This window comes from Sciurus carolinensis, chromosome 12 (assembly GCF_902686445.1).
Source record: "Sciurus carolinensis chromosome 12, mSciCar1.2, whole genome shotgun sequence".
In the NCBI taxonomy this organism is placed as follows: Eukaryota; Metazoa; Chordata; class Mammalia; order Rodentia; family Sciuridae; genus Sciurus; species Sciurus carolinensis.
This window is the reverse complement of record NC_062224.1, coordinates 68,102,139-68,128,061: the sequence shown is the minus strand read 5'-3', so window position 1 is coordinate 68,128,061 and position 25,923 is coordinate 68,102,139. Positions and strand designations below refer to the sequence as shown.

At 45.2% G+C, this 25,923-nt stretch overlaps 1 protein-coding gene across 1 annotated transcript in view; it reads right to left on the bottom strand.

Annotated features, from left to right (window-relative positions):
• Positions 1-453: 453 nt before the first annotated feature.
• Positions 454-25,923, bottom strand: part of Capn8 (calpain 8) — a 90,167-nt gene continuing 64,697 nt past the window's right edge. Inside the window, exons 10-21 of the mRNA XM_047520649.1 lie at positions 25,458-25,633; positions 22,053-22,064; positions 18,857-19,068; positions 17,737-17,773; positions 13,113-13,181; positions 10,826-10,883; positions 8,391-8,455; positions 4,453-4,521; positions 3,967-4,045; positions 3,272-3,388; positions 2,258-2,316; positions 454-725 (exon numbers count right to left, since the gene is read on the bottom strand). Of these exons, the coding sequence (XP_047376605.1) occupies positions 702-725; positions 2,258-2,316; positions 3,272-3,388; positions 3,967-4,045; positions 4,453-4,521; positions 8,391-8,455; positions 10,826-10,883; positions 13,113-13,181; positions 17,737-17,773; positions 18,857-19,068; positions 22,053-22,064; positions 25,458-25,633 (977 nt within the window). The 3' untranslated portion in view covers positions 454-701. The remainder of the gene's footprint in view (positions 726-2,257; positions 2,317-3,271; positions 3,389-3,966; positions 4,046-4,452; positions 4,522-8,390; positions 8,456-10,825; positions 10,884-13,112; positions 13,182-17,736; positions 17,774-18,856; positions 19,069-22,052; positions 22,065-25,457; positions 25,634-25,923) is intronic.

Genomic DNA, 25,923 nt, shown 5'->3' with positions numbered 1-25,923 from the left:
CAGAGGCAGTGTGTAAGAATCAGCTCACTCCTCTTCTACCCAATGGGACACTGTGGTTGTGGCCTCAATTTTCCCAACCATCACATGATTGCTGTCTTCAGCCGTGAGCAGAAGCAGCCTGAACTGCATTTGCCTCTAGCTCTTTGTCAGGTAAGACATCCCCCCTCCACACAGACAGCAATACCCGCTGCACAGAAGAAAGCTCTGCACCCCACCCTGCAGCCTTCCTTGGCAGGACTGGGGCTGGGTCTCTTTCCTAAAGTTGGCCTCTGGCAGCATCTCCATCTGCAGCAGGGCTCTGTCCTCCAGGAAACTAATCCACCTCTTCAACCTTTTGGTAATTTGGGGTCATGTCATTTCCCAAAACATGTTTCCTATAGCGTGAAAAGCCCAGGGTACCGCCCACATTGCACATCACTAGAGAAAGGCAGAGACCATCCCGCACACAACTTTTAATTGATTGCTTCCCCTCCACTGGGACCTGGGATCAGCTTAAGAAGCTGAGGGTTCCAAGCTGTGGAATGAGATCCAGGGCCCCTCAGCCTGCTCTGGTAGGAAAAACCGGCACTTCAAGGAACGAGGATAGGCTAGAACAATATGAATTTGAATGCCACTTGAGGATAATCACAAGATTGTAAAGAAAGGGAGAAAAGAGGTAAGCGGGGAGATGAGGTGTGTCATCAACGTCCAAAGAACTGGGGTCAGACCAGCACGCAGCACAGCCACTGCAAAAAAAAAAGACAGGTGAGCTCACAGCTTCCAGGGAGCAGGTGTCCTTCCATCACAGGAGTCCTCCTGCCCCACCTGGGCAAACATTCTCATATCCCCACTCTCCAGTGAGTGTCTTGCTTGACCACAGGAAGCCCTTAGGGAAGTCCCGAGCGAGCTCCTTAGCCAGAGCACCAGAGAAAAGTGGCTTACAGAAAGCTCTAGACCCAAAGGGGGCTTTCAAACACAGGTGGGGGTATGTGTACACTTGTCCTTCCAGATCCACAAGCTCTGCCTCCAGAGTCTACCAACCACGGGTCGAAAATATTCAAACAAAATTGCATTTGTATTGAATATGAACAGACTTTTTTCTTGTCGTTATTTCCTAAATAATACAGTAGAACAACTATTTACATGGCATTAACATTTTACTAGGTATTATAAATAATCTAGAATAATGATTTAAAATATACAGGAGGATACATGTAGGTTATATGCAAATATTGTGCCATTTTAAATATGGGGTTTGAGCATCTGTGGATTTTGGTTTATGAGGAATAACCTGGAACCAAGGCCCTGTGTATACCCAGGGACAACTGTGTGTGTGTGTGTGTGTGTGTACAGACATATGTATATATTCTTATATTTCTTATAATTTTTCTGATCTTATAATTCTTATATTTCTATATATGTATGTTACTATATATGTGTCTATATTTTTCCTGTATTCTTATATAGGCATCTGTATTCCATACATATGTAGGTATATATATTACTATAAATATACTTCATTTTAGATTCTGCATTATTGCTTGGACATCTGTAGGAATCCACAGGTATGTTGGAAGGAGGGCCTTTCCTAGATCTCAGAAAGGGGTCAATAACATTTCCAATTCAGTGAAGAAAGGAAAGTGGTTGGGCCAGACAACTTGACTGGATCAGAAATAACCTGGTCCTCTACCTCAGAAGCAGGACCAGGGCTAATGCCTCCACGCTGCCCTGGACCTTTAGGACATGCGGACACCTCCTGCTGCCCCCTCAGGTCACTTAAAGGCTTCTGCTACCCGGGGCTGCAGCTCTCTACATGGCAAGCACTATGGTGCTTTCTGCATAAAGCATTATGTAACATGTACATGGCAAAGAAAGAAAATACTCATTTATTTTGTATCACTCATTTTACCTTGGTGCTTCATTTTTTGTTTCTGATGTCCTTCTATATTTCAGCTTCAGATATCGAGCCCTAGAGTCAGACATTTCAAACCATTCCTACTGCACACAGTTCCATCCAAATTAGCAAGAGTGCATCTTTGAAATGATTTGAAAAGTAGCTGTTGCTTTATCTTTGAGATAATTAATAATAATAATAAATAACAATGTTTGAAAAACTGCATGATAGACAAACACATTCCTTCCCCATGCCTTTAACAGCACATGCATGGTATTCATGTGGAAATAAGACGGTCAGTAGGAATAAACACCACCCAGCACTGTACCATCCAAGAATTTCCAAGTACCATCAGCATGCTGTTCATCAAACCAGGTCATTTACCTCAGCCAGAGAGAGCTGGACAATGCCATTCTGGTCCTTGTCCAGAAGCCTGAATAATTCTAAGATACCAGAGAAGGAAAAAATTAGACAGAGCTGTTCCTGGTCTTTGGAACAGTAAGAGAGTTACATCTTTCCATCCCCTCCAGACCTGGAAATCCCTTCTCTTACCTCCCCCTTCCTTTCCAGCTCTTACCTACCCTCAAGGACCCAAAAAGCTAGATCTAGGGCTAGTGGTAGAGCTCAGTGGTAGAGCATTTGGCTAGTATGCATGAGGCCCTGGGTTAGAGCCCCAAAAGCATAAAAAAAATTTTTTAAGTTAGATCTAGACTCAGCACCCAGGGTGAGCCTTTTTGACAGCAGATGTCCCAAATGGGATGACAGAGATGGTCCCTTTTGCATTTCTACCCTCAAAAGCTTCATCTCAGAAACTTGCAATTATATTAACAGGAGGTGAAGTTGTGGGTAACCCAGGCCCTTAGCTCTGTCTCTGGTCACTTGACCATTTGTTCTTAAGACCATTTCCCACTCTCCCAACACCAAACCCATGGAAGAAAAACCCCTCTCTAGATAAGGTCTCATTGATTATAAAACAGCAGGATCCCAAGGACCAAGGTAGCAGGAGAACACTTACTACTTTCCAGAGAGGACACCATCCCTTCCCTGATTGACTCTCAACATGATCCCCTTGGAAGTGCAAATGTGTATAGACTAAAAGCCATGCAAGGACCATTTTTGGTATTCATTCTCCTTGACCTAGTGACTACACATAGCAGGAGCTCAACATTCTAGATGGCAGCTTTTCAAGTCTCCAAGAAAAGGCAGTCCCTCCCTTGGGCCTGACCAACATGACCACCTCAGTCCCTTCTGTGTCCACCTCCTCTTCCTTCAAGGGAGCCTCAGTTACAAAAATCCTGGTTATGGTTTCTTGGACCCCCTAGCCTCCCAAAGGCAATGTCAGGTCCTGCTCCTATACTCAGGAGAAAAAGGGTGTATTTGTAAGAGAGAAGAACTCACTGAAAAGGGTCTCCAGGCGGATCATACAAGCTATGAAGCCATCAAAGTTGATGCCAAGCTTGCTGCACGCATACCGCATGGCAATGGTCTGCTGCACTTGGTTGTTGAGGGTGAAACCTGAGGGCAGAGGAGACCTGAGTCATAGGTAGTGTGAAGGATTCAGAACTGTCCCCCATAAAAATTCAGTGGGTTGACACTACATGGTCCCTTCATGATTCTCTATAAAGCAACAAACCAGCTGACGCTGCCTCCTCCAGGGGTCCCAGAAGGTGCCCTGCCATCCAGTCTATCTTCTTAGATAAGCCTCATCAGTCCCTTCCCTGGTCCCACACTAGCCTCAACCCTGTCTCAGCCATTGCCACATCAGCCACAGCAAGTGAAAGCAGAAACGGTGAGGGGCTGTCCATGTGGCGGGTCCCCTGCCTGGCCCCATGAGGATCCCATCATCTGTAACTGCTGTCACCTTCCCAGTAGCACAGAGTTCTTGGACACATCCTGACGCTCTATGCTCTCTAGAGTCCAGCAGTATTCTCTCCTTCCTGAACAGGAAGGAAACTCAGCGAAGTTCTGTGGCCACACTGATCCCAAACAGAAGATGGCCCAGTGATGGCCATTAGCAGTCGCCATTCCGAGAACAATTATTCTAAATGGGCACATCTGGGTGCTAAGACCTTGTCTACAGGTACTGTCCTCACCTGCTTTCTTGAGTGCTGTCCTCATCTCATGGGCATCGATGGTCCCTGAGTGGTTATAATCCATTTCCCGATAGATCTCCTAAAGCAGGACAGAAATTCCAGATAGAGAACAGCAGCTTCTGGTCCCCAACAACCATCTCCCTCCACTCTACTGCTCCCTGAGAAGGTGAGAGACACACTCCAGAAGAGACCTCATTGACTCCTCCCAAGAAGGTTCCAGAATAAAGAGAAGAGCTTGGGCTGCGGGCCAGTGCTGGCCCTCTTGCCCTCTGAATAGCACTGTCACTGCAGGGGCTGGCATTAGCTTCTCTCATTGCTTCCATGTTCCTTCCTGAACAATGTGTCCAGATTTGGGTGGTTTTGATCATGATTAAAGGTCTGATCAGACTAGGGTCCAAAGCAGACCAGGCATGAGTGCCATGGCGGGTTGGAATGGAGGAAAGGGGCCGAGGCCCAGAGGCTGCCCAAGAGGGGGAGAAGAGTTACCAGATACTTCCAGATCTTCAGCCACAGCGTCTTGAATTCCACCAGGCCCAAGGTGCCCGTCCCATGACTCTAAGCATGTTAAAGGTCAACATGGTTGAACTCCAAATCTACATGCCCCGTGGGTTGCTTTCTCTGGTGAGTGTGCACAAGTGCCTCAAGACCTCAGTGAATCTGCCACTTCTATAGCAAGCAGAGCAACAGGGGGATGGTGGGAAACAAATTCAAATGCAGATGACAAAGTCAAACACCCACGAAGGCCCTTCTTTGAAGCCAGACACAGAGGTAGGAATAAAGAGCACGCATCACCAGCCTGAAGACCTCCCAGTAATATCACTAATTAGCATCTACAGAGCTATGTGATCTGCAAATTCACTTCCAGATTTAAATTTCTGTGACTGATCATTCAAATGACAGTTTGTTGGAATGTCAAAATGTTATCAGGAAAATCATCAGGAGGCACATGATTGAGATTCTCAATCAAATGGTCTCCTCACCAGCCACTGTATAACCAAAACAGGTGGGGAGTCATGTGACTTTCCATGTCCAACTTGGGTTCCCTCCCCCAATGAACATTGAGTGCTGTGTTATACTATGGGGACTCTGTTTAGTACCCGGGATTGAACCCAGGGGCACTTAACCACTGAGCCACATCCCTAGCCCTTTTTTATATTTTATTTAGAGACAGGGTCTCACTGAGTTGCTTAGGCCCTTGCTACATTGCTGAGGCTGGCTTTGAACTCTCGATCCTCCTGCCTCAGCCTCCTGAGCTCTGAAATTACAGGCGTGTGACACCATGCCCAGTGGGACTCAGTTTTGAACTGTACTTAACCTCATGAAGTTTAATCTCTTTGAAGCACTACCTTTTTCTCACCACAGCTAATAAATAAACACCAGCATGTTACAGCACTATGTTCAAATTCTAATGCAGACCACTGATCACTTCCTTAGTCAGTCAAAATTCTTGTTTACATCTAAGAGTGTAAAACATGCTGCTATATTTTGGCAAGTCCTCGTTTCGTGTGTTAAAGGCTTGGTCCCTAGCTTTGTGTCATTGGGAGGTGGTGGAACCCTTACAAATGGTCCTAGCGGGAGATCATAGGTCATTGGAAGCATGCCCTCGAAGGGGTATTGGGACCCCAGACTTTCTTTTCTTTCTCCCTTACTTCCTGGCTGTCATGTGGTAGGTTGTTCTGCTCTATCCCATACTTTTACCATGATATGCTGCTTCACCACAGTCCCAGGGAAACAGGGCCAATAAATTATGGATCGGACCTCAAACACTGTGAGCCAAAATAAACCTTTCCTCTTTATCAACTGATCATCTCAGGTATTTTGTTACAGTAATGGACAGTTAACTAACATACTCACCCTTTAAGAAAGTCTGCATTCTTATATCTATGATCAACACTGAGTGTCAACTACAGCCTTCAAAGCCTTACTAATGATACAAACAACATCTCCGAGGAGAGTAAAGTACACAGGAAGCTAACACCATGTCTAGGCACTTCACATACTTGCATCTCATTTCACCCTTATGATAGTCACACAAAGTAAATACTACTATCCCATTTTCCAGGGGGGCGGGGAATAAGGTTCAGAGCATTTAACAACTTCCCCAATTTATACACCTAACAAGTGGTGGAGCCAGAATCTGGACCTTGGTCTGTTCCAAAGTCTTTGTGCCAGAAAACCAGTAGTTCTCAATTCCAGAGGAAATTGCCTCTAAAGACCAGACCTATAGGATCAGGATCTCCAGGACTGAAACAGGCAACTGTATTTTCATATCTCTATAGGTGATGAAGTGCTAACCAGGCTATAGTACTTGAAACATCATGCTAATGAAAGGAGCCAATCACAAAGACCACATATTGTATGATTCCATTTACGTGAATGTTCACAACTGTCAAACTTATGGAGCCAGTAGGTTAGTGGTGGCCTAGGAATGGGTGAAGATAAGGAGTGACTTCTAATATGAGTACAGGATTTCTTTTTGGAGCAAAAAACATGTTCTCAATTGCGTGGTGATGGTTATGCAACTCTATGACTCTACCAAAAACTGTTGAATTGTATGGTTGAATTATACACTTTAAGTGGCTACATTGAATGGAACATGAATTATCCATCCACAAAGCTCTTCTTTTTTTTAAGTCTACATGGGTGGTTCTGCTGCACACCATGATTCAGAACCACTGCCCTACACCATCTAATCTGTGGAACAAAAACTCCTGAAGAGTGACAGAATCACAATCCTCTTGAAACTGGGAGAGATATAAATACCATTGGGAACAATAAGGGGTTAGCTACAGTAACTCTAGAATCTGAATTAAAGTCAACAGGCAAGGTTTGATGAAAAAGGGTCAGAAACCAAAGAACTATTTGCAACAGAGCAAATCAACACTTAAGAGTTCTCTGCGGCCCATAAATTACTGGAAGGATGCAGGGCTGACGGGCTCCAGCACCATTCAGGGAGTGGTCTTCTGGGGTTCTGGGACCACTAGATAATACCGTCTCTCCATCACTGATAACCCAGCAGCACACACTCTGCTACTCACGAAGCACTGCATGAATACTACACAAAGGAGAATCAGTCCTCCTGTCCCACCTTATAGATAGTGAAGGATCCTGCAGAAAAGGCCATCACATCTTAGTATGGATGAGACCCTAAGAAATGAGGACAACCTCCCAAAGCCCTGGAGAAATTACCTTTATCACCAGCAACGTGCAGAATAGTAACCTGGAGCTGCCCAAAGCAAAACTTGAAGGAAATGATGTTGGACTATTCAAGCTCCGACCCTTCCCACCTAGAATGTTCCTTCCACCTAGAATCCCTTAGCTTCCTCCATCCCTGCCAAAAATTCCTACCCATTTGCTATAGACTGGGTGTTTTGTCCCCCACCCCCATTTCATATGTTGAAAGCTGATCCCAATATGAGGGTATTAGGAAGTAAGGCCTTTGGGAAGAAATTAAGTCATGAGAGAGGAACCTTCACAAATAGAATCAGTGCCCTTATAGAAGGAACCCCAGAAAACTCATTCCTTCTCCCTTTTAAAGTTACAGTCATGAACCAGAAAGCAGGCCCTCGCCAGACACAAAAGCTGCCAAGTCTTGATCCTGGATGTTCTAGCCTCTAGAACTTAAGGAATAAATTTCTGGTGTGTTGTTTTTGCCTTTTTGGAGGAGGCTGGGGGGAGACCATGGATTGAACTCAGCGGCACTCGACCACTGAACCACATCCCCAGCCCTATTTTGAGACAGGGTCTCGCTGCATTCCTTAGTGCCTCACTTGCTGAGGCTGGCTTTGAACTCAGGATTCTCCTGCCTCAGCCTCCCAAGTCACCGGGATTACAGGTGTGCACCACCATGTCTGGCAGTTTCTGGTGTTTAAAAGCCACCCAGTTTATGCTATTCTGTTATATCAGCCAGAAAAGACTTTAAAACCATTCCTCTCCAGGAAGAGAAGGTTAAATTAGATCAGAGTGAACAAATAGGTTTCATCTTGTGTGATAATGCTAAACTATTGGTAGGGAAAGTCCAAAGACCAAGTGAAGACTCTGAAACAAAGGCCTCGTCACGGTGGGCAGAGGCTGGGTGGTGGGAACGGAACTCGGCAGGAGGAATTCTGTGATTCCCAATGTGGGTCGGGGAGGAGGGTCACAGTACCACCCTCTTGCTCTCTTTAAATTGCATGATTGTAGATAAGCCACTTAAACACTGCATGCCTCCTTGTTTTGTTTTGTTTTTTTTAAACCTGAAAAGTGGGGATAATCTCAACTTTATTCAGAATTATTCATAAAATGATACCTTTTTCTTTAAAACTCAACCATGATTCCAATCACATGCTCAATATATAGTTCCCCCTTTTCTACCCTGCCCTCTCTTTCCTACTGGAAAAGGTGGAGGAAAAAGCAGTAAAAATAATGTGACATTTAAAGGATACATCCAACAAACTGATCATTTCCCTGCAAGTGTTGATGTTGAATCCATTGAATTTGATGTCTGTTCCTAAAGATTTAAACAGAAAAGAGGGTGGGAATGAGGATTGTTTGAAGATAAGGGAAATAAATAACCTCCACAGGAGAAGACCACCAAAGACACCAGGCAGACTATGGAGCTGAATGTGGGTCTCCACAAAAAAAAGAGAACATTGTATGGGGCTGATGGGCAGATACTCCCTAAACCTCCTGGTGGTCTGGGACACCATGCAGATGAGCACCAGAATCAGAGTTCAACCTCTGAACCCCAGATTTGCTGCTCACAAACACAGACTTGGCAGATTAATATCTAAAAGCTTAGTTTCCTTCTCCATCAAGTGGGAATGATAGTGATAATGTTAATGTTAATACTGACCCCAAGAACTGGTAGGCATTAACTGAGATGATATAAGTGAAGTGTTAACCCAGTGATTGGTATATAAGTTCTAAATAAAATAGCTAGCTTTTGACCAACAAGATACTATTCTAAGCACAATACATCTCCTCTTCCAAACCACCCGATTTGGTAGATGCTATCATTGTTCCATTTTATCGATAAGAAAACTGAGCCCCAGCCAAGTTACATATTTTTGCTCAAGTTCACACAACCAGTAGAGGGCAGAGCTGGGGCTCCACCACCTACACTTTCAATTACAATACATAGTTGCTCAATGAGAGCTGCTGCTCATCCCTGGCCTCTAACATAACCTCCCGCACACCTGGGAGTCAAGGCAGCCGCCCAAGATCCTGCAGCCCTCTCCTCTTCTCTCTGCTCTTCTCAACAACAGCAGCACCAAGAGAGGAGCAGAAGATGGAAGAGCCATCCTGAGCCAGCACCTCGGCTCAGAGCCCTGGGGAGCTGCTTAGTCCTATGTCCATCTCCAGAAGGGCTCTCTCTTTGCCCCTCAGTCAAGTCCCTGTTTCTAGTTCTCTCACTCAGGGTGAATGACCGCCTTTACTCAACCAGCTGGAAGACTTAACCATCCCTGGACCAGAAGAGAAAGAGCTCCACACCAGCTCCCATGGTGCGGAGGATTCAAGGGGAGGCACAAACTCTTCCTCCTGGGTGTGGCTGAACCCTGAGGCGGTCCCCAAGACTTGCTGAAGTCTGAAGATGGGGACCTAGAACAGGCTAGGACAGTCAGAATCATCCCTTCTACCCTGCCTCCCCAAATGGCTACAGAACGAGATCCTTTTTATTTTTATTTTATTTATTTATTTACTTATTTATTTATTTATTTTTGGTGTGGGAATGTCCAACATTTATTCAAAATGAATGCCAAGACAAAACAGACTTGTAAGTACTCACTACAAGTTGGCAACCCAGTTTTTTGTTTGTTTGTTTGGGGTTTTTTTTGCATATCAGAAAGTTCCTTTATTTTGCACTCATGTACAATTAATTATTGTTTGGGTAGATATTTCTAGATTGGAAATCTATCTCCATACATTTGAAGGCATTATTGTATTTTCTTTTCTTTTCTTTATTTGTTCTACTTAGTTGTACATGACAGTAGAATGCATTTATACATTTTGATAGATCATACATAAATGGAGTGTAATTTTCATTTTTCTGATTGTATATTGTAGGATCACATCGGTCATGCAGTCATATATGCACATGAGGTAATAATGTCCATTTCGCTCTAACACCCTTCCTATCCCCAGACTCCCTCCCCTCCCTTCACTTCCCTCTACCTAATCTAAAGTAACTCTATTCTTCCCTAGCACCCACACCCTTATTATGAATTAGCATCCACATATCAGAGAAAACATTTGGCCTTTGGTTTTTGGGTTTGGCTTATTTCACTTAGCATGATATTCTCCCACTTCATCCATTTATCAGCATACTACAGTGAAGCAGAGACATCACTGTTTATAGCAGCTCAATTCACAATAGTTTAACTATGGAACCAACCTAGATGCCATTTAACACATGAATGGATAAAGAAAATATGGTGTGTGTGTATATATACACATACACACGATGGAATATTACTCAGCTTTAAAGAAGAATGAAATTATGGCAGAACAAGATCCTTAGTCTGCAGTTTCCCGTGGTACCAGTCATGGTAATTGTGTGAGAGAGTGTCACTTAAGTCAACTGCAGTCCAACTCCCCAGGATTTGTCATAAAATTACATTTAGTATCATGGGTTATTGATCCATTGTTCAAGGTCTAGCTGGTCTCCAGCACCTCCTTCACCCCACCCAGTACCTCCTCCTCGCCAGTCTTCCCTGCCTTATGGCTCTTGCCTTGCTGGCCCTCAGGAGTCAGAGGTCAAAGTCCCCTCTCCCCATGCAGTGCTCCTGGCCAACTTCTGCCTGCCACCTCCCTCAGCCCCACCCTGGCATCTTTCTTAGGAGCCCAAAGACTTTCTGAGAGGCCCCAGGGAGGAACTTACGTTTGGAAAACACCCCATTCAGAGCTGTCTTGAGCTTATTGGCACCGATCTCAGAATCCTAGGAAGAGCAACCAATTGCAAATCATGTCAGCCCTGCCAAGCTACTTCAAGATGCTAAATGAGTACAGAACTTCTTCCACAGTCAGACACCCAGCCCACCAACCCTGTGATTTTAAAAGCATGTGACAGCTTTAAAAACTCAAATTCTCCATTTCCTTTGGGGTCCCAACAGCCTGGCAGGGTTGTGTGTTGGTGCTGTGAGCTCGGTGGCCACGGCTGGCAGAAGGCTGCCTGCCTCCCAGGCTCCCGCTGCCTTTGACGGGGCTTGCCTAAACAGAAAACAAAGTGTGACAAGTAGTAGGAACAGGAGCCGGCTCAGATGTGCCACACACCTGATGTGGGATATACTTAAATCCTCAAGGCAACTCCACTCCATGTTACAGTTAAAGACCCATGGTTTTGTAAACCACTAAACACCATTTCTACACCTGATGTCGTTGGCCATTTTCATGGGATATAATGGCTTGAGGTTCACAGTTACCAAGTGGTGGAGCTGAGATTGTCTCACTCCAGAGTGCCATTTTGTCACTGCATCTGTGGGAGTTGCTAGTTCATGTAGAAGCCAATTTAAGAACTGGGAATTGAGATTGAGGGGGGTGCAGTATAGACAATATGTATTTAGGATAAACACTGAGCCAGAGGCAAGATTCATGCCAGGAAGATAGGCCTGAGATGGGATAATGAAGGGGTGCTAGACTGAGAACTGGATTCCAATCTGAAACCCCCTCCTTATCCTGTGACCTTGACCCAGCTACTTCCCATCCTCCTCCAGCCAGGTCTTGGCACTGGAAAAAAAGAGACCAGAGCCACACAAGGCAATGTTTCCTGTGGGGGCAGCTAGGCTCACTGGGGCACAGGATAGTCAGTCCCAATAATAACACCTGAGGTCCCTCTGAGAGGCCTCTAGGCCAGAATACAGCCCTCTTTTGCCTGCCAGGGAAGAAACGGAATGTTGAGAGTCTACATTTAGACCTTGGCTCTGACCCTTGTGAGGCCTGGTGCCCTCAGCCAGCTCCTTAACCTCTCTGTGCCAGTCACATCACCAGCCGAGTTGGGAGAGTGGTCAGTGCCGCCCTCCTCAGCAGGAGAGAGAAGAAAGATAGGTACAGGACAAACCTACAAATGTGAGCTTCTCTATCATTCTGGATGTTCTAAATAAAACACGGTCCTTTGGCAAGCTTTTGTTAGTAAAAACACTGACCTGAGCATCCATCTAAAACATGAATTGAATTTTCACAAGAATTTTTTATCCAGTGGCAATGTAAAAGAGTTGTTGGCAGGTTTCCTTTTCTGCAAAGGTTTCTGATGTATTTTCTTCCATTCCATCTTTATTATTGTTGTTGTTGTTGTTGTTGTTGTTGTTATTTAGATGGGATCTTGTTATATTGCCCACACTAGTCTTGAACTCCCGGGCTCAAGTGATCCTCCTGCCTCAAACTCCCTCAGTAGCTGAAGCTATAGACACATGCTACTGTGCCTAGCTTCCATTTCATCCTGAAGTCTAAAAAGTCCCCAGAGCTTTTCCAGGGAATGGAGAGCACTGCTTTTCCCTTTCTGAGGTCTTCTGGGGACTTTATTACCCTCCGAAGAACAGGGTCAGTCACTATTTATGGGACCACCTGGGGCACTTCAAGTCCTGGGTGAGTTCCAATTTATGGGCTTCCAGTGATTTTACCAAAACAAACTTCAGCCTTCAGGGTGGGGAGGAAGGATTGGGGGCAGCACTCTCCCTGCTTCAAGCACCCCCAATCACGCTCACACCCTGGCCAAGCTTGGGCTCTGCAGGTCAAGCACTGCTGGTCTCTCAGGGCAGTGGGCCTGGCTGTGTTTCCAAGTCCAGGCTAGCTTAACTGAGCTGTCCCCTGCCTAGGCTGGGCAATTCCATCTCCAAAAGATCAATTTAGAGAGATTTTGCTGCCCTGACTCTTTAGCCAGAAGCCCCGAACTGACTGGGCCAAATAACAACAGAATCTAGAGATTCCACTTTTCAAGTCAGCCAACACAGGAAGAAAAATGGCCTCAAAACAATGATTACTCTCCCCCAGCAGTGTAGAAGGGCCCTCTGTCTTCTGAGAGGATGAGGGGACAGGCACAGAAGCTGGGCACCCGGGGAATGAGGCCTCGTTCTCTATACTCCTCAGACCCAAGGGAATAAAGACAGACTTGACCCGAGTATTACTGAGCATGCTCCTGCCCATCTGGGAAGTCGCACCTGCCCTCCGCTCACCTTCCCTGCGAACTCTTCAAACAGGCTCTGGAACTGCTTGTCTTCTTTATCCAGCTCACTGGGGTGTGGCTAAGAGGAAGGACAGGTGCAAAGTCAAGATGGGAATGAAATGAAAAATGAAAGACAAAGATTGGCAACATTCATCCATTAGTATCTATTGTGCGTGAATCGTATGCCAGGCTTCGGACTAAGTGGGAGTGAACAAGAGAGCCATCTGAGGTCCCTGCCCTAGAGGGCTTATGATCCAGCAGGGATGCAGTGCCAGAGCCCAGGGGATCCTCTCTGAGTGATGTGGGGAAGTGAGCCCCATCACCCCTGAATTCCTGATTTCAACCCTGAACTGTTTTCAGAGAACAATAAAACACACTGACATTGAGGAATCTCAGTCTGGGCCTATGAACTCCCATGGGATTCATTGATGACCTTCATGGGGACCTGTGAACTCCAGAAATAGCATGAAAATTTTGGGTTACATTTATATGCATTTTACTAGTTTTTATCAGATTCTCAAAGAACAATACTGGTATGATTTGGATCTAGGATGTACCCCCAAAAAACTCACATGTGGAGCGCTTGGTCCCCAGTGTAGCAGTGTCCAGAGGTGGGGCTTTTGGGAAGTGACTGGGATCATGAGGGCTCTGACCTCATCAGTGGATTATCCACTGACAGCTGAAAGGACTACTGGGAGTTGGTGGAAACTGCAGGTGGTGGGGCAGGTTTGGAGGAATAGGTCATGGGGGTGTGCCTTGGAAAGATATTTCTTGTCTCTGGCCTCTGTTGTTTTTCCTGGGTATTTATCACAGGGACAAAAAGTTGACCGATTACAAACATGATTAAAAAGTGGTTGAGAACACACTCTAATTAGATACAGCAGAACTAGAAACCAGAAGACAAGGGCTGAAATAGCAGATTGGCCACTTACTGGATCCCATGTCAGGGCTCTAAATATCCATTTCCTCAACTCTAATATTAAATTAGCTTGAACTGTTTCATGAGGTCATTTTGAGAATCAAATGAGCACTAATGTATGTCAAAGTCCTTTGAAAATTGCAAACCATTATAGGAATGCCTTTGACCAGAGGCTTTCTGATATGATAATGGGCTCCATCCAAACTTATTAAACAATCCCCCAACTGTCACCACTAGACAGAAAAGTCACAGCTTCCCAGATGATTGGAAGAACTTTCAGAGAGCCAGGTCAATTTTTTCCAAAACCATCACTAAGATGAGTATAAAAGGCCCAGTGCGGCCTGATGGTTCTACAACTAACATAAGTAACAACAGTAGGAATGAAATTTACATTTGTTGAATACTTGCTGCCATGAAGTACTTTATATGGATTATTTCACTAAACACTCATGACTATCCTATGAGGTGAGTCTCATCACTGTTCATGTTTCATAGATGGAGAAATTGAGATTTAAAGAGTTAAGTCACAGGACAAGATCACACAGCTAGTAAATGATGGAACCAGGTTTCAAACTCCAGCTGAGCACTTCTCCACCAACCTCTAAGACGATAACCAGAGATTTCTGAATGAATGAATGAACTGTGACCTGGGGACTTGTAGGGGAAGAAAACAGAAGTTCTGGAAGGCAATGACCTTTCCTATATCTGGCATCCCATCTTCAACCTCTCGGGCTGTTTCCTCACCTGTCACAGGAAGATGCTAATGCCTACGGTTTCAAATAAGATGAAGAAGTAAAAACACATGACACACACAGATTTTTTTAGAAGAAAAAAATGATAAATACATCCTATCCCATGCATATGGTTTTAAAATAGTTTTGCAGGAGGAAAAAGTCATGTGTTCATGTAACATGTAACACCAAAAATTAGTGGGAAGTCCATAAATCCTAGACATGGAATAAAAGTCTATTATTCTGGGAAAATATTTTACAAAAAACAGTGAATGGATATGGGCACATACCAACACAGAGCAGGCACTTGGCCATTAGGAGGATCATTGACACAGAGAATGAGGACCTTGTGTTTATTTGATAGCAAATACAGAGCTTAAATCTGTTCATTCATTCAGAAAAGGACTTTACTGAACACCTGGTGCAAGTTGGGAACTATCCATCACCTATGTCTGAATGCACTGATGAATTATCCTCAAGGAATTTATTCTCATGAAATTACCTGCTATCCCTATAGAATACATGCAAAAATACTTTGAAATGATATGGCAGTATGACAAACACAAGGATCTAGTTTTTTGTTATTATATCACCTGTTAGTGACATCTTTACAGCCCTGCTCAAAGAAACACATCTAAGTTCCAATCGTGTGTTAGTTCACTCTTGATTTTTTCCCTTCCCTATTCCAAGCAGGTAGTCAGACTCTTTGAACATCCAACCGTTCATGACTTAGAGGTTTCTGGAGGGAAGAAAAGTTCTGGAAGGAAATAGCTCTTTCCGTCTCTTATAAAGTCCTGAGTTCCCTAAGGACACTATCACTGTATTATGTGTGTACATGTGCTCATATGCCGGGTGTGTATGTGTAGTGTGTGTATGTATGGTGTTTGTATGTGTGTGTGTTATGTATGTGTGTGGTTGTATGTAGGGTATGTATGTGAGGGGTATATTGTGTTTATGTGTATTGCATAGCATGTGTGTAGTATATATATGTAATTCATATCCCCAGTATGTGTATGCTGGGTGTATGGAGCTGGAGTGGTATGTATATGTGTACCTGTGTGGTATGTGTATGCTGCGTGCATGGTGTGTATATGTGTGGGTATGTGGGTGGTGTTTTTGTGTATGGTGTGTATGCATTTGTGGTGTGTTTATGTAAGATGCATGTGTGGTATGTGTATGTAGTGTGTGTGCGTGTGTGTGTGTGTGGCATGCATGTATCAGGCGAGGGTGCTACAGAGAGGAAAAGCAGAGTTTCTGTGAGATCAAGGATACATTGGAAGTCCACAAGGCCTTGGAATACTGGGGACCCTTGTGTGGCTCCATAGTCATGCTCTGGGGACCTCAGAAGGCTGATGCCCTGTCTGGGGGTTCCTACTTCATCAGGTCACAGGCCAAAGGCAGAAACCCAAGAGTTCTGATCTATGAAGGAACCTAAGCACTGACCACAGCCTGACCAATCTGCACCCATGACCAGAGAGACCTCGAGCTTCAGAAAACCCGTGGTGAAGTTGGGGAGTTATGACCAGGATTGAACTTCTGCCAGCCTGGTTCAAAGGAGGCTTAGAGTCAGTTTTAAGTTGATTTGGCAGAAACAAAAACAAAAAGACTCAGTCCCCTACTGTACACTGGAAAACTGACTCTTCTAACATGCCTGGGTCTGACGGTAAGAGATGCCACTGTGAATGATCAGTCCCCCTGGGGCAGCAAGGAGGCTGAGCTGGCATCCGTGACTGGGAGGTGGAGCTAGAGGGAGAATTCTGACCAGCTAGATCACTAGGAGCCACAGCACAGGAAGGACCTCTGGTGCCAGGCATTGCAGCTGAACTGAGGTGAGAGGCATTATTGACAGTGGGTTTACGTACTGCACCCAGGACACAGGGAAGCAACCACACCAGAGCAGAGACTAACCGAGTAAGAAAGAACACACAGCCCATTGGCATGCTTTTCTCTCTGTCTGATAGACTCACAACATAAACCCCCAGGGCAAGACGGGTCCTTATTTGTCATTTTCTCATGCATCTTCAGAAATACAGGCTTACAAATTTGATTTATGTCCAGTAATAAAATGTCTGCTTCCACCACCATTGAGCCAAGGACAGCAGCTCAGCCCCTGGGGTGAAGGTTGCTTTATGTGACATCTGCAGTCAGAGACACATCAGCCCATTTGGGTAGACAGGTCAGAGGGGTGGAAGCTGGGCCCATGCTTTATGTGACATCTGCAGTCAGAGACACATCAGCCCATTTGGGTAGACAGGTCAGAGGGGTGGAAGCTGGGCCCATGTCCCTGTAGAGATAGTCCTGCCCGATCCCTGGGCCCTGCACCAGGGCCCATTGGTCACAGACACAGGGTGGCCCTCACAGAGCAGCAACATAATGCCACACACACCTAAGGAAAAGGACAGGAAATTGAAGACACAGTGAGGGACATAGGGAGGGAGGAGTTTGGTGAACCCACACTGCAAACCACATATACTTCTTCCTCCAAAACTGGCTCTGCACTCACCTCCTCTGCATGGCCTTCCCAGACTAGGTGCTGCCCCAGCAGCCCTAGGACTGCATACATGCAAGCTTAGGGAAGGAGCACACTTCCCTTCATCTTTTTCATATGCTTCCATTTGTCCTCCAGAAAGCTGGAGAGCAATCCGAGAACAGGGGACTAGATCTATTTCTCCCATTGACTTCTCTGTCCTGCACAGAACATTCGAACACACAGTGAGTGAGCTGTCTCTGTGGGTTCAGCTGACTGAATAGGGAAGATACTAAGACCTCTCCCCCAGGGAGTGCGGACGCATTATGAAGCCTGCATTCTAGTGCTACTTCTATTTCATCTCTTCAGGAAGAGCCAGTGCCTAGAAAATATTGTGGACCTGATGAATAAGAAGTTGCCATCCTTAATATGTAAAGAACTCTGTTAAATCAACAAGAAACTCCAAATGGCTGCTATGCAATAGTGTCAAAACTTGGAATAGTAAGAGATTGCATACCTCGTGGGGGTTTCCAGCTACAACATCCCCAATTTCCCTGAAATACAAAGAAAGAAACTAAACATGAGAAAGTTAAAAGTTCGCTTAATAACTAGGTTCTTTTAGGAGTTTTGACTCTTTTGAGGAACTAACTGACCACTTGAGACCTTCAGTTCCTACTAAAAATTGCATAAACCCAATCTTTAACCAGAATCCCTACCCTTTACTGCCCCAACCTCCACTTCTCCCTAAATTTTTCATCAAAATGAGAATATTCAAGTTGAATATTCTCTCTAAGGGATTCTAGAAGATCTAGCCTGGCAAATTTTGAGGAGTTTTCCCATCACCTTACCCCAGTTACCATTCTTCTTCCCTGAGAGCCTGGCTACATGAATCCCTGTTGAAATGGCCTCATGGAGATGAGCCAGCAAGAAATCACAGCCCTGTGTGCATGCTTGTACCATATGCGTGCTGTGCTCTATGTGTATGTATGCAGTATCTGTGTGGTGTTTGTATAGTACAGGGGATAAGGTATATAAGGTGGGAGGGCTCGTGTACTGTGTGTGCTGTGTGTAGTATGTGTTGTGTATGTGTAATGTGTGATGTCTATGTGGTATGTGGTGGATTTATGTTTTATGTGTGTGTGTGTCTATGTGTGCACTGTGTTTTGTGCACACTGTGTGATGTGTATTTTGTATGTGTTGTGTACATGTGGGTGCAGTGTGTGTATGTGATTATACAGTGTGGTATGTATGTGTGTGTGTGTGTGTGTGTGTGTGTGTGTGTGAGCGCTGGGAAGGAGATGGTGTGCTCCCCTACACCCTGCTTTCTGACCTCTTGTGCCCTCCTAGATGGGCGGGACTCCTTCTAACCAGGCTACTACTGGCGCCCTTTCTCTCCAGCCTTGACCAACTTTTGCAAGGAAACCCCAGGTGTCCTATAGAACAAAGAGGAGGAGGCAAGAGGTGGACACCCCATGAAGGACCTTGGGACCTGTGATGTTTGACAAATTTCCTCTGGAAATATCAACCAGGAGCAGGTCACCCAGTGATGTGGCCCCAGCATCTATGTGTAGCCATTCCCCTCCGCTGACCCAGTGCTCAGGCAACCCTGCCCCACCACAGAGTGAAACAAGACTCACAGGGCCTTGGCCTTCTTCTCAGAGAACACCCTCAAGCAGAAGTCGCCATCCTTGAAGGGCTCAAAGGTAGAGGGCACCACCAGGTACTCCCCAGGGGGCAGCCGAGCACGGCCAGACACCTCCCGCAGGTTGACATAGGTACTGGAGTGAACGGAGGGTTGGTGACCAAGGAAGAAGTCCCTGCCCAGGTGCACATCTGTGTGATTCTCCAGCTGTAAGCAACAGGCAGAATCAATTTCTTTCTAAATCCTGGAAGATGAAAGCTAAGAGTTGGGTTTTATAGTGCTGATTTAGGGATCGTTGGTTTTTAATACCACTCTGAGAATCAGGCCTTGAATTCTGTCATGAACTCACTGTGTGTCAATCATCAAGTGTATTTGGAGCCAGGCCCTGTTGGAGGCACTGACCTTGCCTGCTTGAGAGTGGCTGGACCTTTTGCTTTCTGAACCTCCCCAAAATGAAAGGTTGAGCCCAGGGCCTCTGGTGTGTGCTGTTTGGATAGCTTTCCTCCTAATTCCAACAGACTCTTACTCCGCAACTGTCCCTGCAGATATGACAGTGACCTTCTCAGTACAGACCCAAGGCTGGAGAGTGAGGTTTGATCCTGGTCCTCAAACACAAGTTGCCAGATGGGCCACTCACCCTTGACTACCTGGGAAAATTGTTCAGCAAGGTGGCTGAGGTGGACAGGCCGGGGCCCAAGGAGACAACTCTGAAGGAGGCAGGCAGAGGAGGCAGTCTCTGCCTGCCCAGTTTGGGTCCCTCTTGGCCTCTTCAGGGCCTAGTTCTCCTCCCAGAGGGGAAGATGCTCCCTATGACCCCCCGCCATCTGTTGTGGGGAAGGGAGAGGTTATTAGTATGTGGTACAGGCTAATTAGTGACTGCAGAGTGCTCTGAAAACACAGGTGCCACCATTGTTATTGCTCTAATTAAGCCTCCCATAGCACTGTATCTTTATGATCAATCTTCATCATGATGCTGTGACAGAGGGCAAGTACTGAGAAGCTGCAAGGTCTATGACCTCTATGTGACCTGAATCTAGAATGCCCACCCTGGAGTGGGCTGTGTCCATACATGGCCACCAGACCCTTCTTGGACCACAGATCTGCTAAGCAGGGGAGGAAAGTAGGGCCACCTGTCCCCACTACCCTGGCCAACACTTCACAGGAATCCCCCAGGCAGTCCCTGCTGACTCAGCAGTCACAGTGCTTGAGATTCCCACTAAAAATATTTACACTCTGGGCAAAAGAATGCTGGGGGCACAGTCAGCAAGATCATGACTAAGGTCTAAGTGTCATGAGTTACATGTATTTGTGTGTGTGTGTGTGTGCAATTCTGGGAATGAAACCCAGGAACTCACACACCTTAGGCAAATGCTCTACCACTGAGTTATACTCCCAGTCCTAACTGAATGTTATTCTTGCCATCCCTGAAGATAACAAGGGGAGAGAGGGGGACCCTGCAGAAGACAATAATAAGTAGTGCTGAAATGGGGAAGCAATGAGGAATGAAATTGACCAAATTATATTGTGCTGTTGTGTTCATGTACAAATATGTAACAATGAATCCCACTATTATATATAATTATAATGCACCAATAAAAAAGAGAGAGAGAAAGAAATGGAGAAGTAAACTCCAGTTGGGTTGGGCTGGGAAAGAGGCAAGCTGAGTTTCAGGGTGGAGCAGGTTAGAGAAGCCCTGTTTGGGAAGTTGGTGTGGGAATTGGAGACACTAAAATAAGAGCTAGGTCCCCTCTTCCCACAGGGGACCACACACAAGCTGGTGCAACAGGTCCCTGGTCCTCAAATCTCTCGACATGACTCAGGAGGAAAAGGACAGGAATCCAGCAGGTTTAACTGATGGTACTTCTCAAAGTGTGGGAGCAGACCAGATGAAACCTAGGGGAAATGCAAATTATGGAACCTAAGACCAACAAAATCAGAAACTCCAGGAGTTGGGCTCAGTCACCTGTGCTTTAGCAAACCCTCCAAGGGATTCTGAGGCAACTTCAAGTTTGACAACCTTTGATCTAAAGACTCACTGACACTTGGAGAATACCAGATCCACAGGGGCACATTAAGGGAACCATGAGGTGCTCTTGAGGAAAGTTCCACTGTGTGTGTGTACATGACCCTGAGCTCATATAAATGGGGCATTTCTGATGGGAACCACCATCAACTTTATTTAACTCAGGTTTGTTTTTAATTTTAGTAGTGAAGAGGTGTTCACTCTGAATCATCCTTATGCCCTTGTCTGTTCCCTCCATAATAAAATGCATTTGTGATCCATGGGCAGGGTAGACCAGTAGGCTCTAACCTTGGTACATTTTATAGGCTTGGGGTCTGTGAATTTGGGTTCTGTTGGTATATGCTACATCACTGGACAAGCTTGAGAACCTGGAAAAGTAGGAGGAAGGCTGCAGTAGGGCAGATGCAGAGCTACATAATTGACTCCAGACTGAACAATGGGTCTCAGCCTTGGCTGTACAATGGAATCACATGGGTCATTTACAAATCTATGATGCCTGGATCCTCCACTCCTGCCCAGAGATTCTGATATAACTGAGATGGGATGTAGGTTGGGCATTGACTTTTTAAAACTCTTCAGTTATAACAAAGGAGACCATCACTAGCATGTGCAGGGGCCTCATTTTGTGCTGACTGCAGTCTCACAATGAGTTATGCAGGTTTCCTCCCAGGATTGCTGCCTGGGACTCCTACCTTCAACTAGCTGAGGTGGATGAGAGAGTGGGTGAAACCTGAGATGGCAGAAGAAATTCCAGATAGAAGTGTGACAATGATAATATGGCTCCCTAACCCAGGTGGAAAGTACTGAGGCACAGGAAAAGCAGAGAACTAAGAAGATAAACTTGGTACTTTCTTTTCTTACCAGAGATCAGGACATTTATTTCTGTTGGCCAGGTAAATAGGAATCTAAGTTGTGTTATAATCATCTTGTTCAGACCAGAACATCAGACACACAAGGGGCAAAGATAACCACTATTCCCTTCCCAGGGAACATGGTAGGTGGGACTTGGGCTTATCTTTACCCACCCTCAGGGTACCAGCTCACTGGATCACGTGAGTCCACAGGAGAACAGGCTTCCATTATAAGAAGCAGTTGGTGCTGTGGGACAGGCACCCAATCTCTTTCTTACCAAAGGAAGGATGTCTCTGTCAGTACAGTACTCACATACCTCCTTGGGGACCTACAGGACAGAAGACAAGAGCAGGTTACTTGAGAGTTCAAGATCCTCCCTATGTGCTTTTGCATTCCTCCCTAGGTTTTGTAGATGGTAGAGTTTCGCAGCTTTAGTTGGTGCTGAAGTGAGAAACTAGTCAGCATTTCTGAGTCTGGACAGTTATAATGAATTTCAAGGCCTTTCATAAACTACTGAGTCCTAGAAATCTGGGAGTGGAGGGCAGGTTCTACTTTTTTCACTTTATTTCTAGTTGTATAATCTACCAGGATCCCAGGTTCTTCAAGAGTAATAAACTTCAGGCTCAAATAAGAGCTAATATCTTCTTACAAACCTACAGACCTGGCCCACCAGATCAAGGTCTGGGACAGAGAAGGGATCTCACTCAATTTGAGCCATAATTTTGTCCTTCCCTTGGTCATCATAAGTGGTCCAAGAATAGGCATGTGACCCAAGTTCTATCAAAAAATTCTCTAGAATTTTTGCAACTGGAACTAAGAAAGAAGCCCCTTCCCTCATGCTGGTGATATTACAGGATAAAGACATTTACAGTATCTATCCTGGAAAAGAGCATCAACAGTAAACAGGAGATGTGGAGAAAAAGAGTCATAGTAGCATTGAAGTCCCTTGTCCCAAGTGTCCCTCTCCTTCCCTCAGTCTGATCACATGAGGTGGTAAATTTCTTTTTCACTAACTTAGTTTCAGTTCGGCTCTCTTATTTCAAACTGGAAATGTTGACTCCCACAAGAGATGAGTTCTCAGATCCAGAATGGGAGCTCTGTCATGCCCAGAGCTCCTGTGTTAGACTAGAGAAGAGGACTCCAATCCCCACGTGTCCTTTTCCCTCCTTTTTCCCTACCACACAGGCTGTTTGAACCAGAAGAGCAGGGCAGGCACTGCTGTTGGTGAAGGTCAATGGGCAACTGCCTACAACTCTGAGAAACAACAAAATGAGGGGAAATTGGGACCAGCAAGCATCCATTTGTCATTGGCAGCAAACATGAAACAGTCTGGGGTCACTGTTCCTCCTTTAATTTTGAGTTGAAACCAAAATTATCCATGCAGAACCCCTGACTGTCTGGGAAAGCAGAGTCCCCTACAGAAATCTCCCTCCCCACTCCAGGCCTGAAAGCAAGGGCTTTTCCCCACCCCAGTAGGGGCTTTCCTAACTACCTTGGCAGTCTTTTCATTAAAAGCTCAACCACTGCAGCTACTGTCAATATGCTCCAAATTCACCCCGCCAACAGTCACTGGGCAGGAACTGAGCCAGGCAAGTGCAGGGAGACAGAAGAGAAGGTCTTAACCATTGCCCATGGAGAGATGGGAAGAGACAACCATCTAGGAAGTGCAGAATCCTGAGTGCAAATGACAGACCTGCCTGGCAGGAGCCTATTGTCACTGCAGGAAGATGAAAGGGACAGAGAGAAGACAGGAGGAGGAGGGCTCTTTAGCCTTCAGGAATTCCTGGTTGCTTCTCTATAGGTGGTAGGTTTTTATCTTCAAACTAGACTCCAGTTTCAGACAGTTAAGGCCAGAGAAAGAAGATGCAGGGATAAGAGTATGGCATCCCTAAAACCCCAGTTACTCCCTACAACCCCAGCTGCTCCTTATAGCCCCAGCTTCTCCCTACGTTCATTCCCTCAACCTAATTTTAACATTGCTTATATGCCTCTTATCAGAATATATGCCTAAATTATATGCCTCTTATCAGAAGAAAGACCATGGATCACATACATGAAAGTATTTCATAAGCAGCTATAATTTGATGCCTGAAGAACGGGCATGTTTTATGTATTATTTTTGAGTGCAAATGCTATATCTCACAATGCTATCATGAAATGAATACTATGTAAGGTAGACTCGATGGATTGAGAACCGGAGGCACTATCTCTTGAGTAGCTACCTCACCCTGAAGCCTTGTCAGTTGACTGTTCTCTCTCCAAAACCGTTACTTACTTTCAAGCTGTTGAGAAGCACATAGCACTCCCTCAGGCTAGAATGTTCTCCCTTCTTCACCTTTGAAATCTAGGTCATCTTTTGAATCTCTGATCAAAGTCTCATGAAGCTAAGGATCCCCCAGCCCACCACGTTGGTCCCAATCATAGCAGATGAGACCTGCCTAGTGGTGTGCGTCTGATTTTCCACACTAAATGGTAGGCACTCTGAGGGCAGTAACCTTGTGATATTCCTGTGTGTCCCCAACTTTCAGCTCCACATGGGGTACATAATAGATGCTCACTGAAGTTTGTTATATTAATATTCATATAAAAAGTGCCTTCTTAGGTTTTTATACCTGTAAGCTATGAGTCTGGTTTTGTAGTATTTACATTTTAGTTGGAGCTAGAAGAGCTAATCGGGAATAGAATTGTAATTTATTAATTTGCAATTCTTTATCCTGCCATCAGGCAGCAACTGTTCCAAATACCAGTCCACCAACATATAACACACACACACACACACACACACACACACACACACACACGCCCTAAACTCTAAGGTCCTAAATTCCAGAATAGACAGATTAAGGGATAGGGGAGGATGGTATGAGTTTGGCAATTGCACTTTTCTTTTTTCATGCATTAATTTATACTGAGATGTTGGGTCATTGAGTCTCCTGCCAACTTTTAGTCTTTTTGATTAGAATTGTAATTTTTGCCCCATGAAATTCATTTTTAACAAAAATTAGAAAAAAAAATACCATAAATCCCCCTGGAATTTGTTATAAGAAATCTTTGCCTGTATGAAGAAGTAGATTCCAGTTTCTTCCTTGCTAGTTCACCAAGACCTAAAATTCTCGTTTTAATATATCTGTGAGGTTAAGTTCAGAGAAGGGTGGTTACCAAGGGCAAAAACTGGCATATTGAGCCACAGGCTGAAGGTCAAGAGCAGCACCAGTTGTGTTCCCCACTCCAGAGACATCAGAACCAAAAACGGCCATGTGTCCCCAAACTATGCCCTGTTATGTTCCAACAAATGTCTCCAGGTTGCCCACAGTGGGAAGAAGGGGGTTTGTATCTTCAGCTCCCGTATCTAACCTCCTTCTCCTTAGTGATGCCTCTTATTTGCCTATGTCACCTCAAGTGCCTTTTGCCCCCATGTTCTTATCTACGGTTACCTAAGATGCATCTAATAAATAAATTTACAATGAGTTCTCAATTAACAGGCAAAGTTTAAGGAATTGCACATCTCAGTGTTAACAACAGAGACTTGAGCCATACGAATGAATCTCTAATTGTGGAATTCAGGCCTCAGTAAGGTCATTGAGAGAGATACTTAGGGGAGCAAAGACGATGCTTGATCAGGAAGATTCGAGCAATAGCAAAGATATAGTCCAATTATGGGCCAACACATCATACCAAAGACATGAAGTGTGCGGTAAAAATGATCCCAACTCTTCAATACCTGGTAGATGGCATAGCCGATGCTAAGCATGCCCTGTCCTATCTTCTTCTGTCGCCTGCGATTTTTCTGCATCAGACCCAACAGCACCATACAGCAGGGTTCACCAACTCCCTCCTCCTGGTCCTCATCTGCCTCGTCCAAATGGATTTTGAACTGTGGATTGGTCCAGTAAGTGGCTAGAAATTGCCCAGTAATGTTGGTTCCATTGTGGGGAGTGGGGGGGTTAGGAGATGAAGAAGAATAAAATAAAAGAGAAGAACCTTGGTTATCCCATTGAAAGCACAACTCTGGTCAAGCTATTCCTGCTAAACAGGCCTCAGAAAGTGTTCTCCAAGTTGGTCAGGCCCTTCTCCTCCCTCCTTCCACCCCACTCATGAGCAAACTCATCCTGTAGCACTAGGAAAATTTGTACTTGTCCTTTCATCCACCCAAGCATTCAATCAAAGCCAGCCCTGCTTGACTGAGA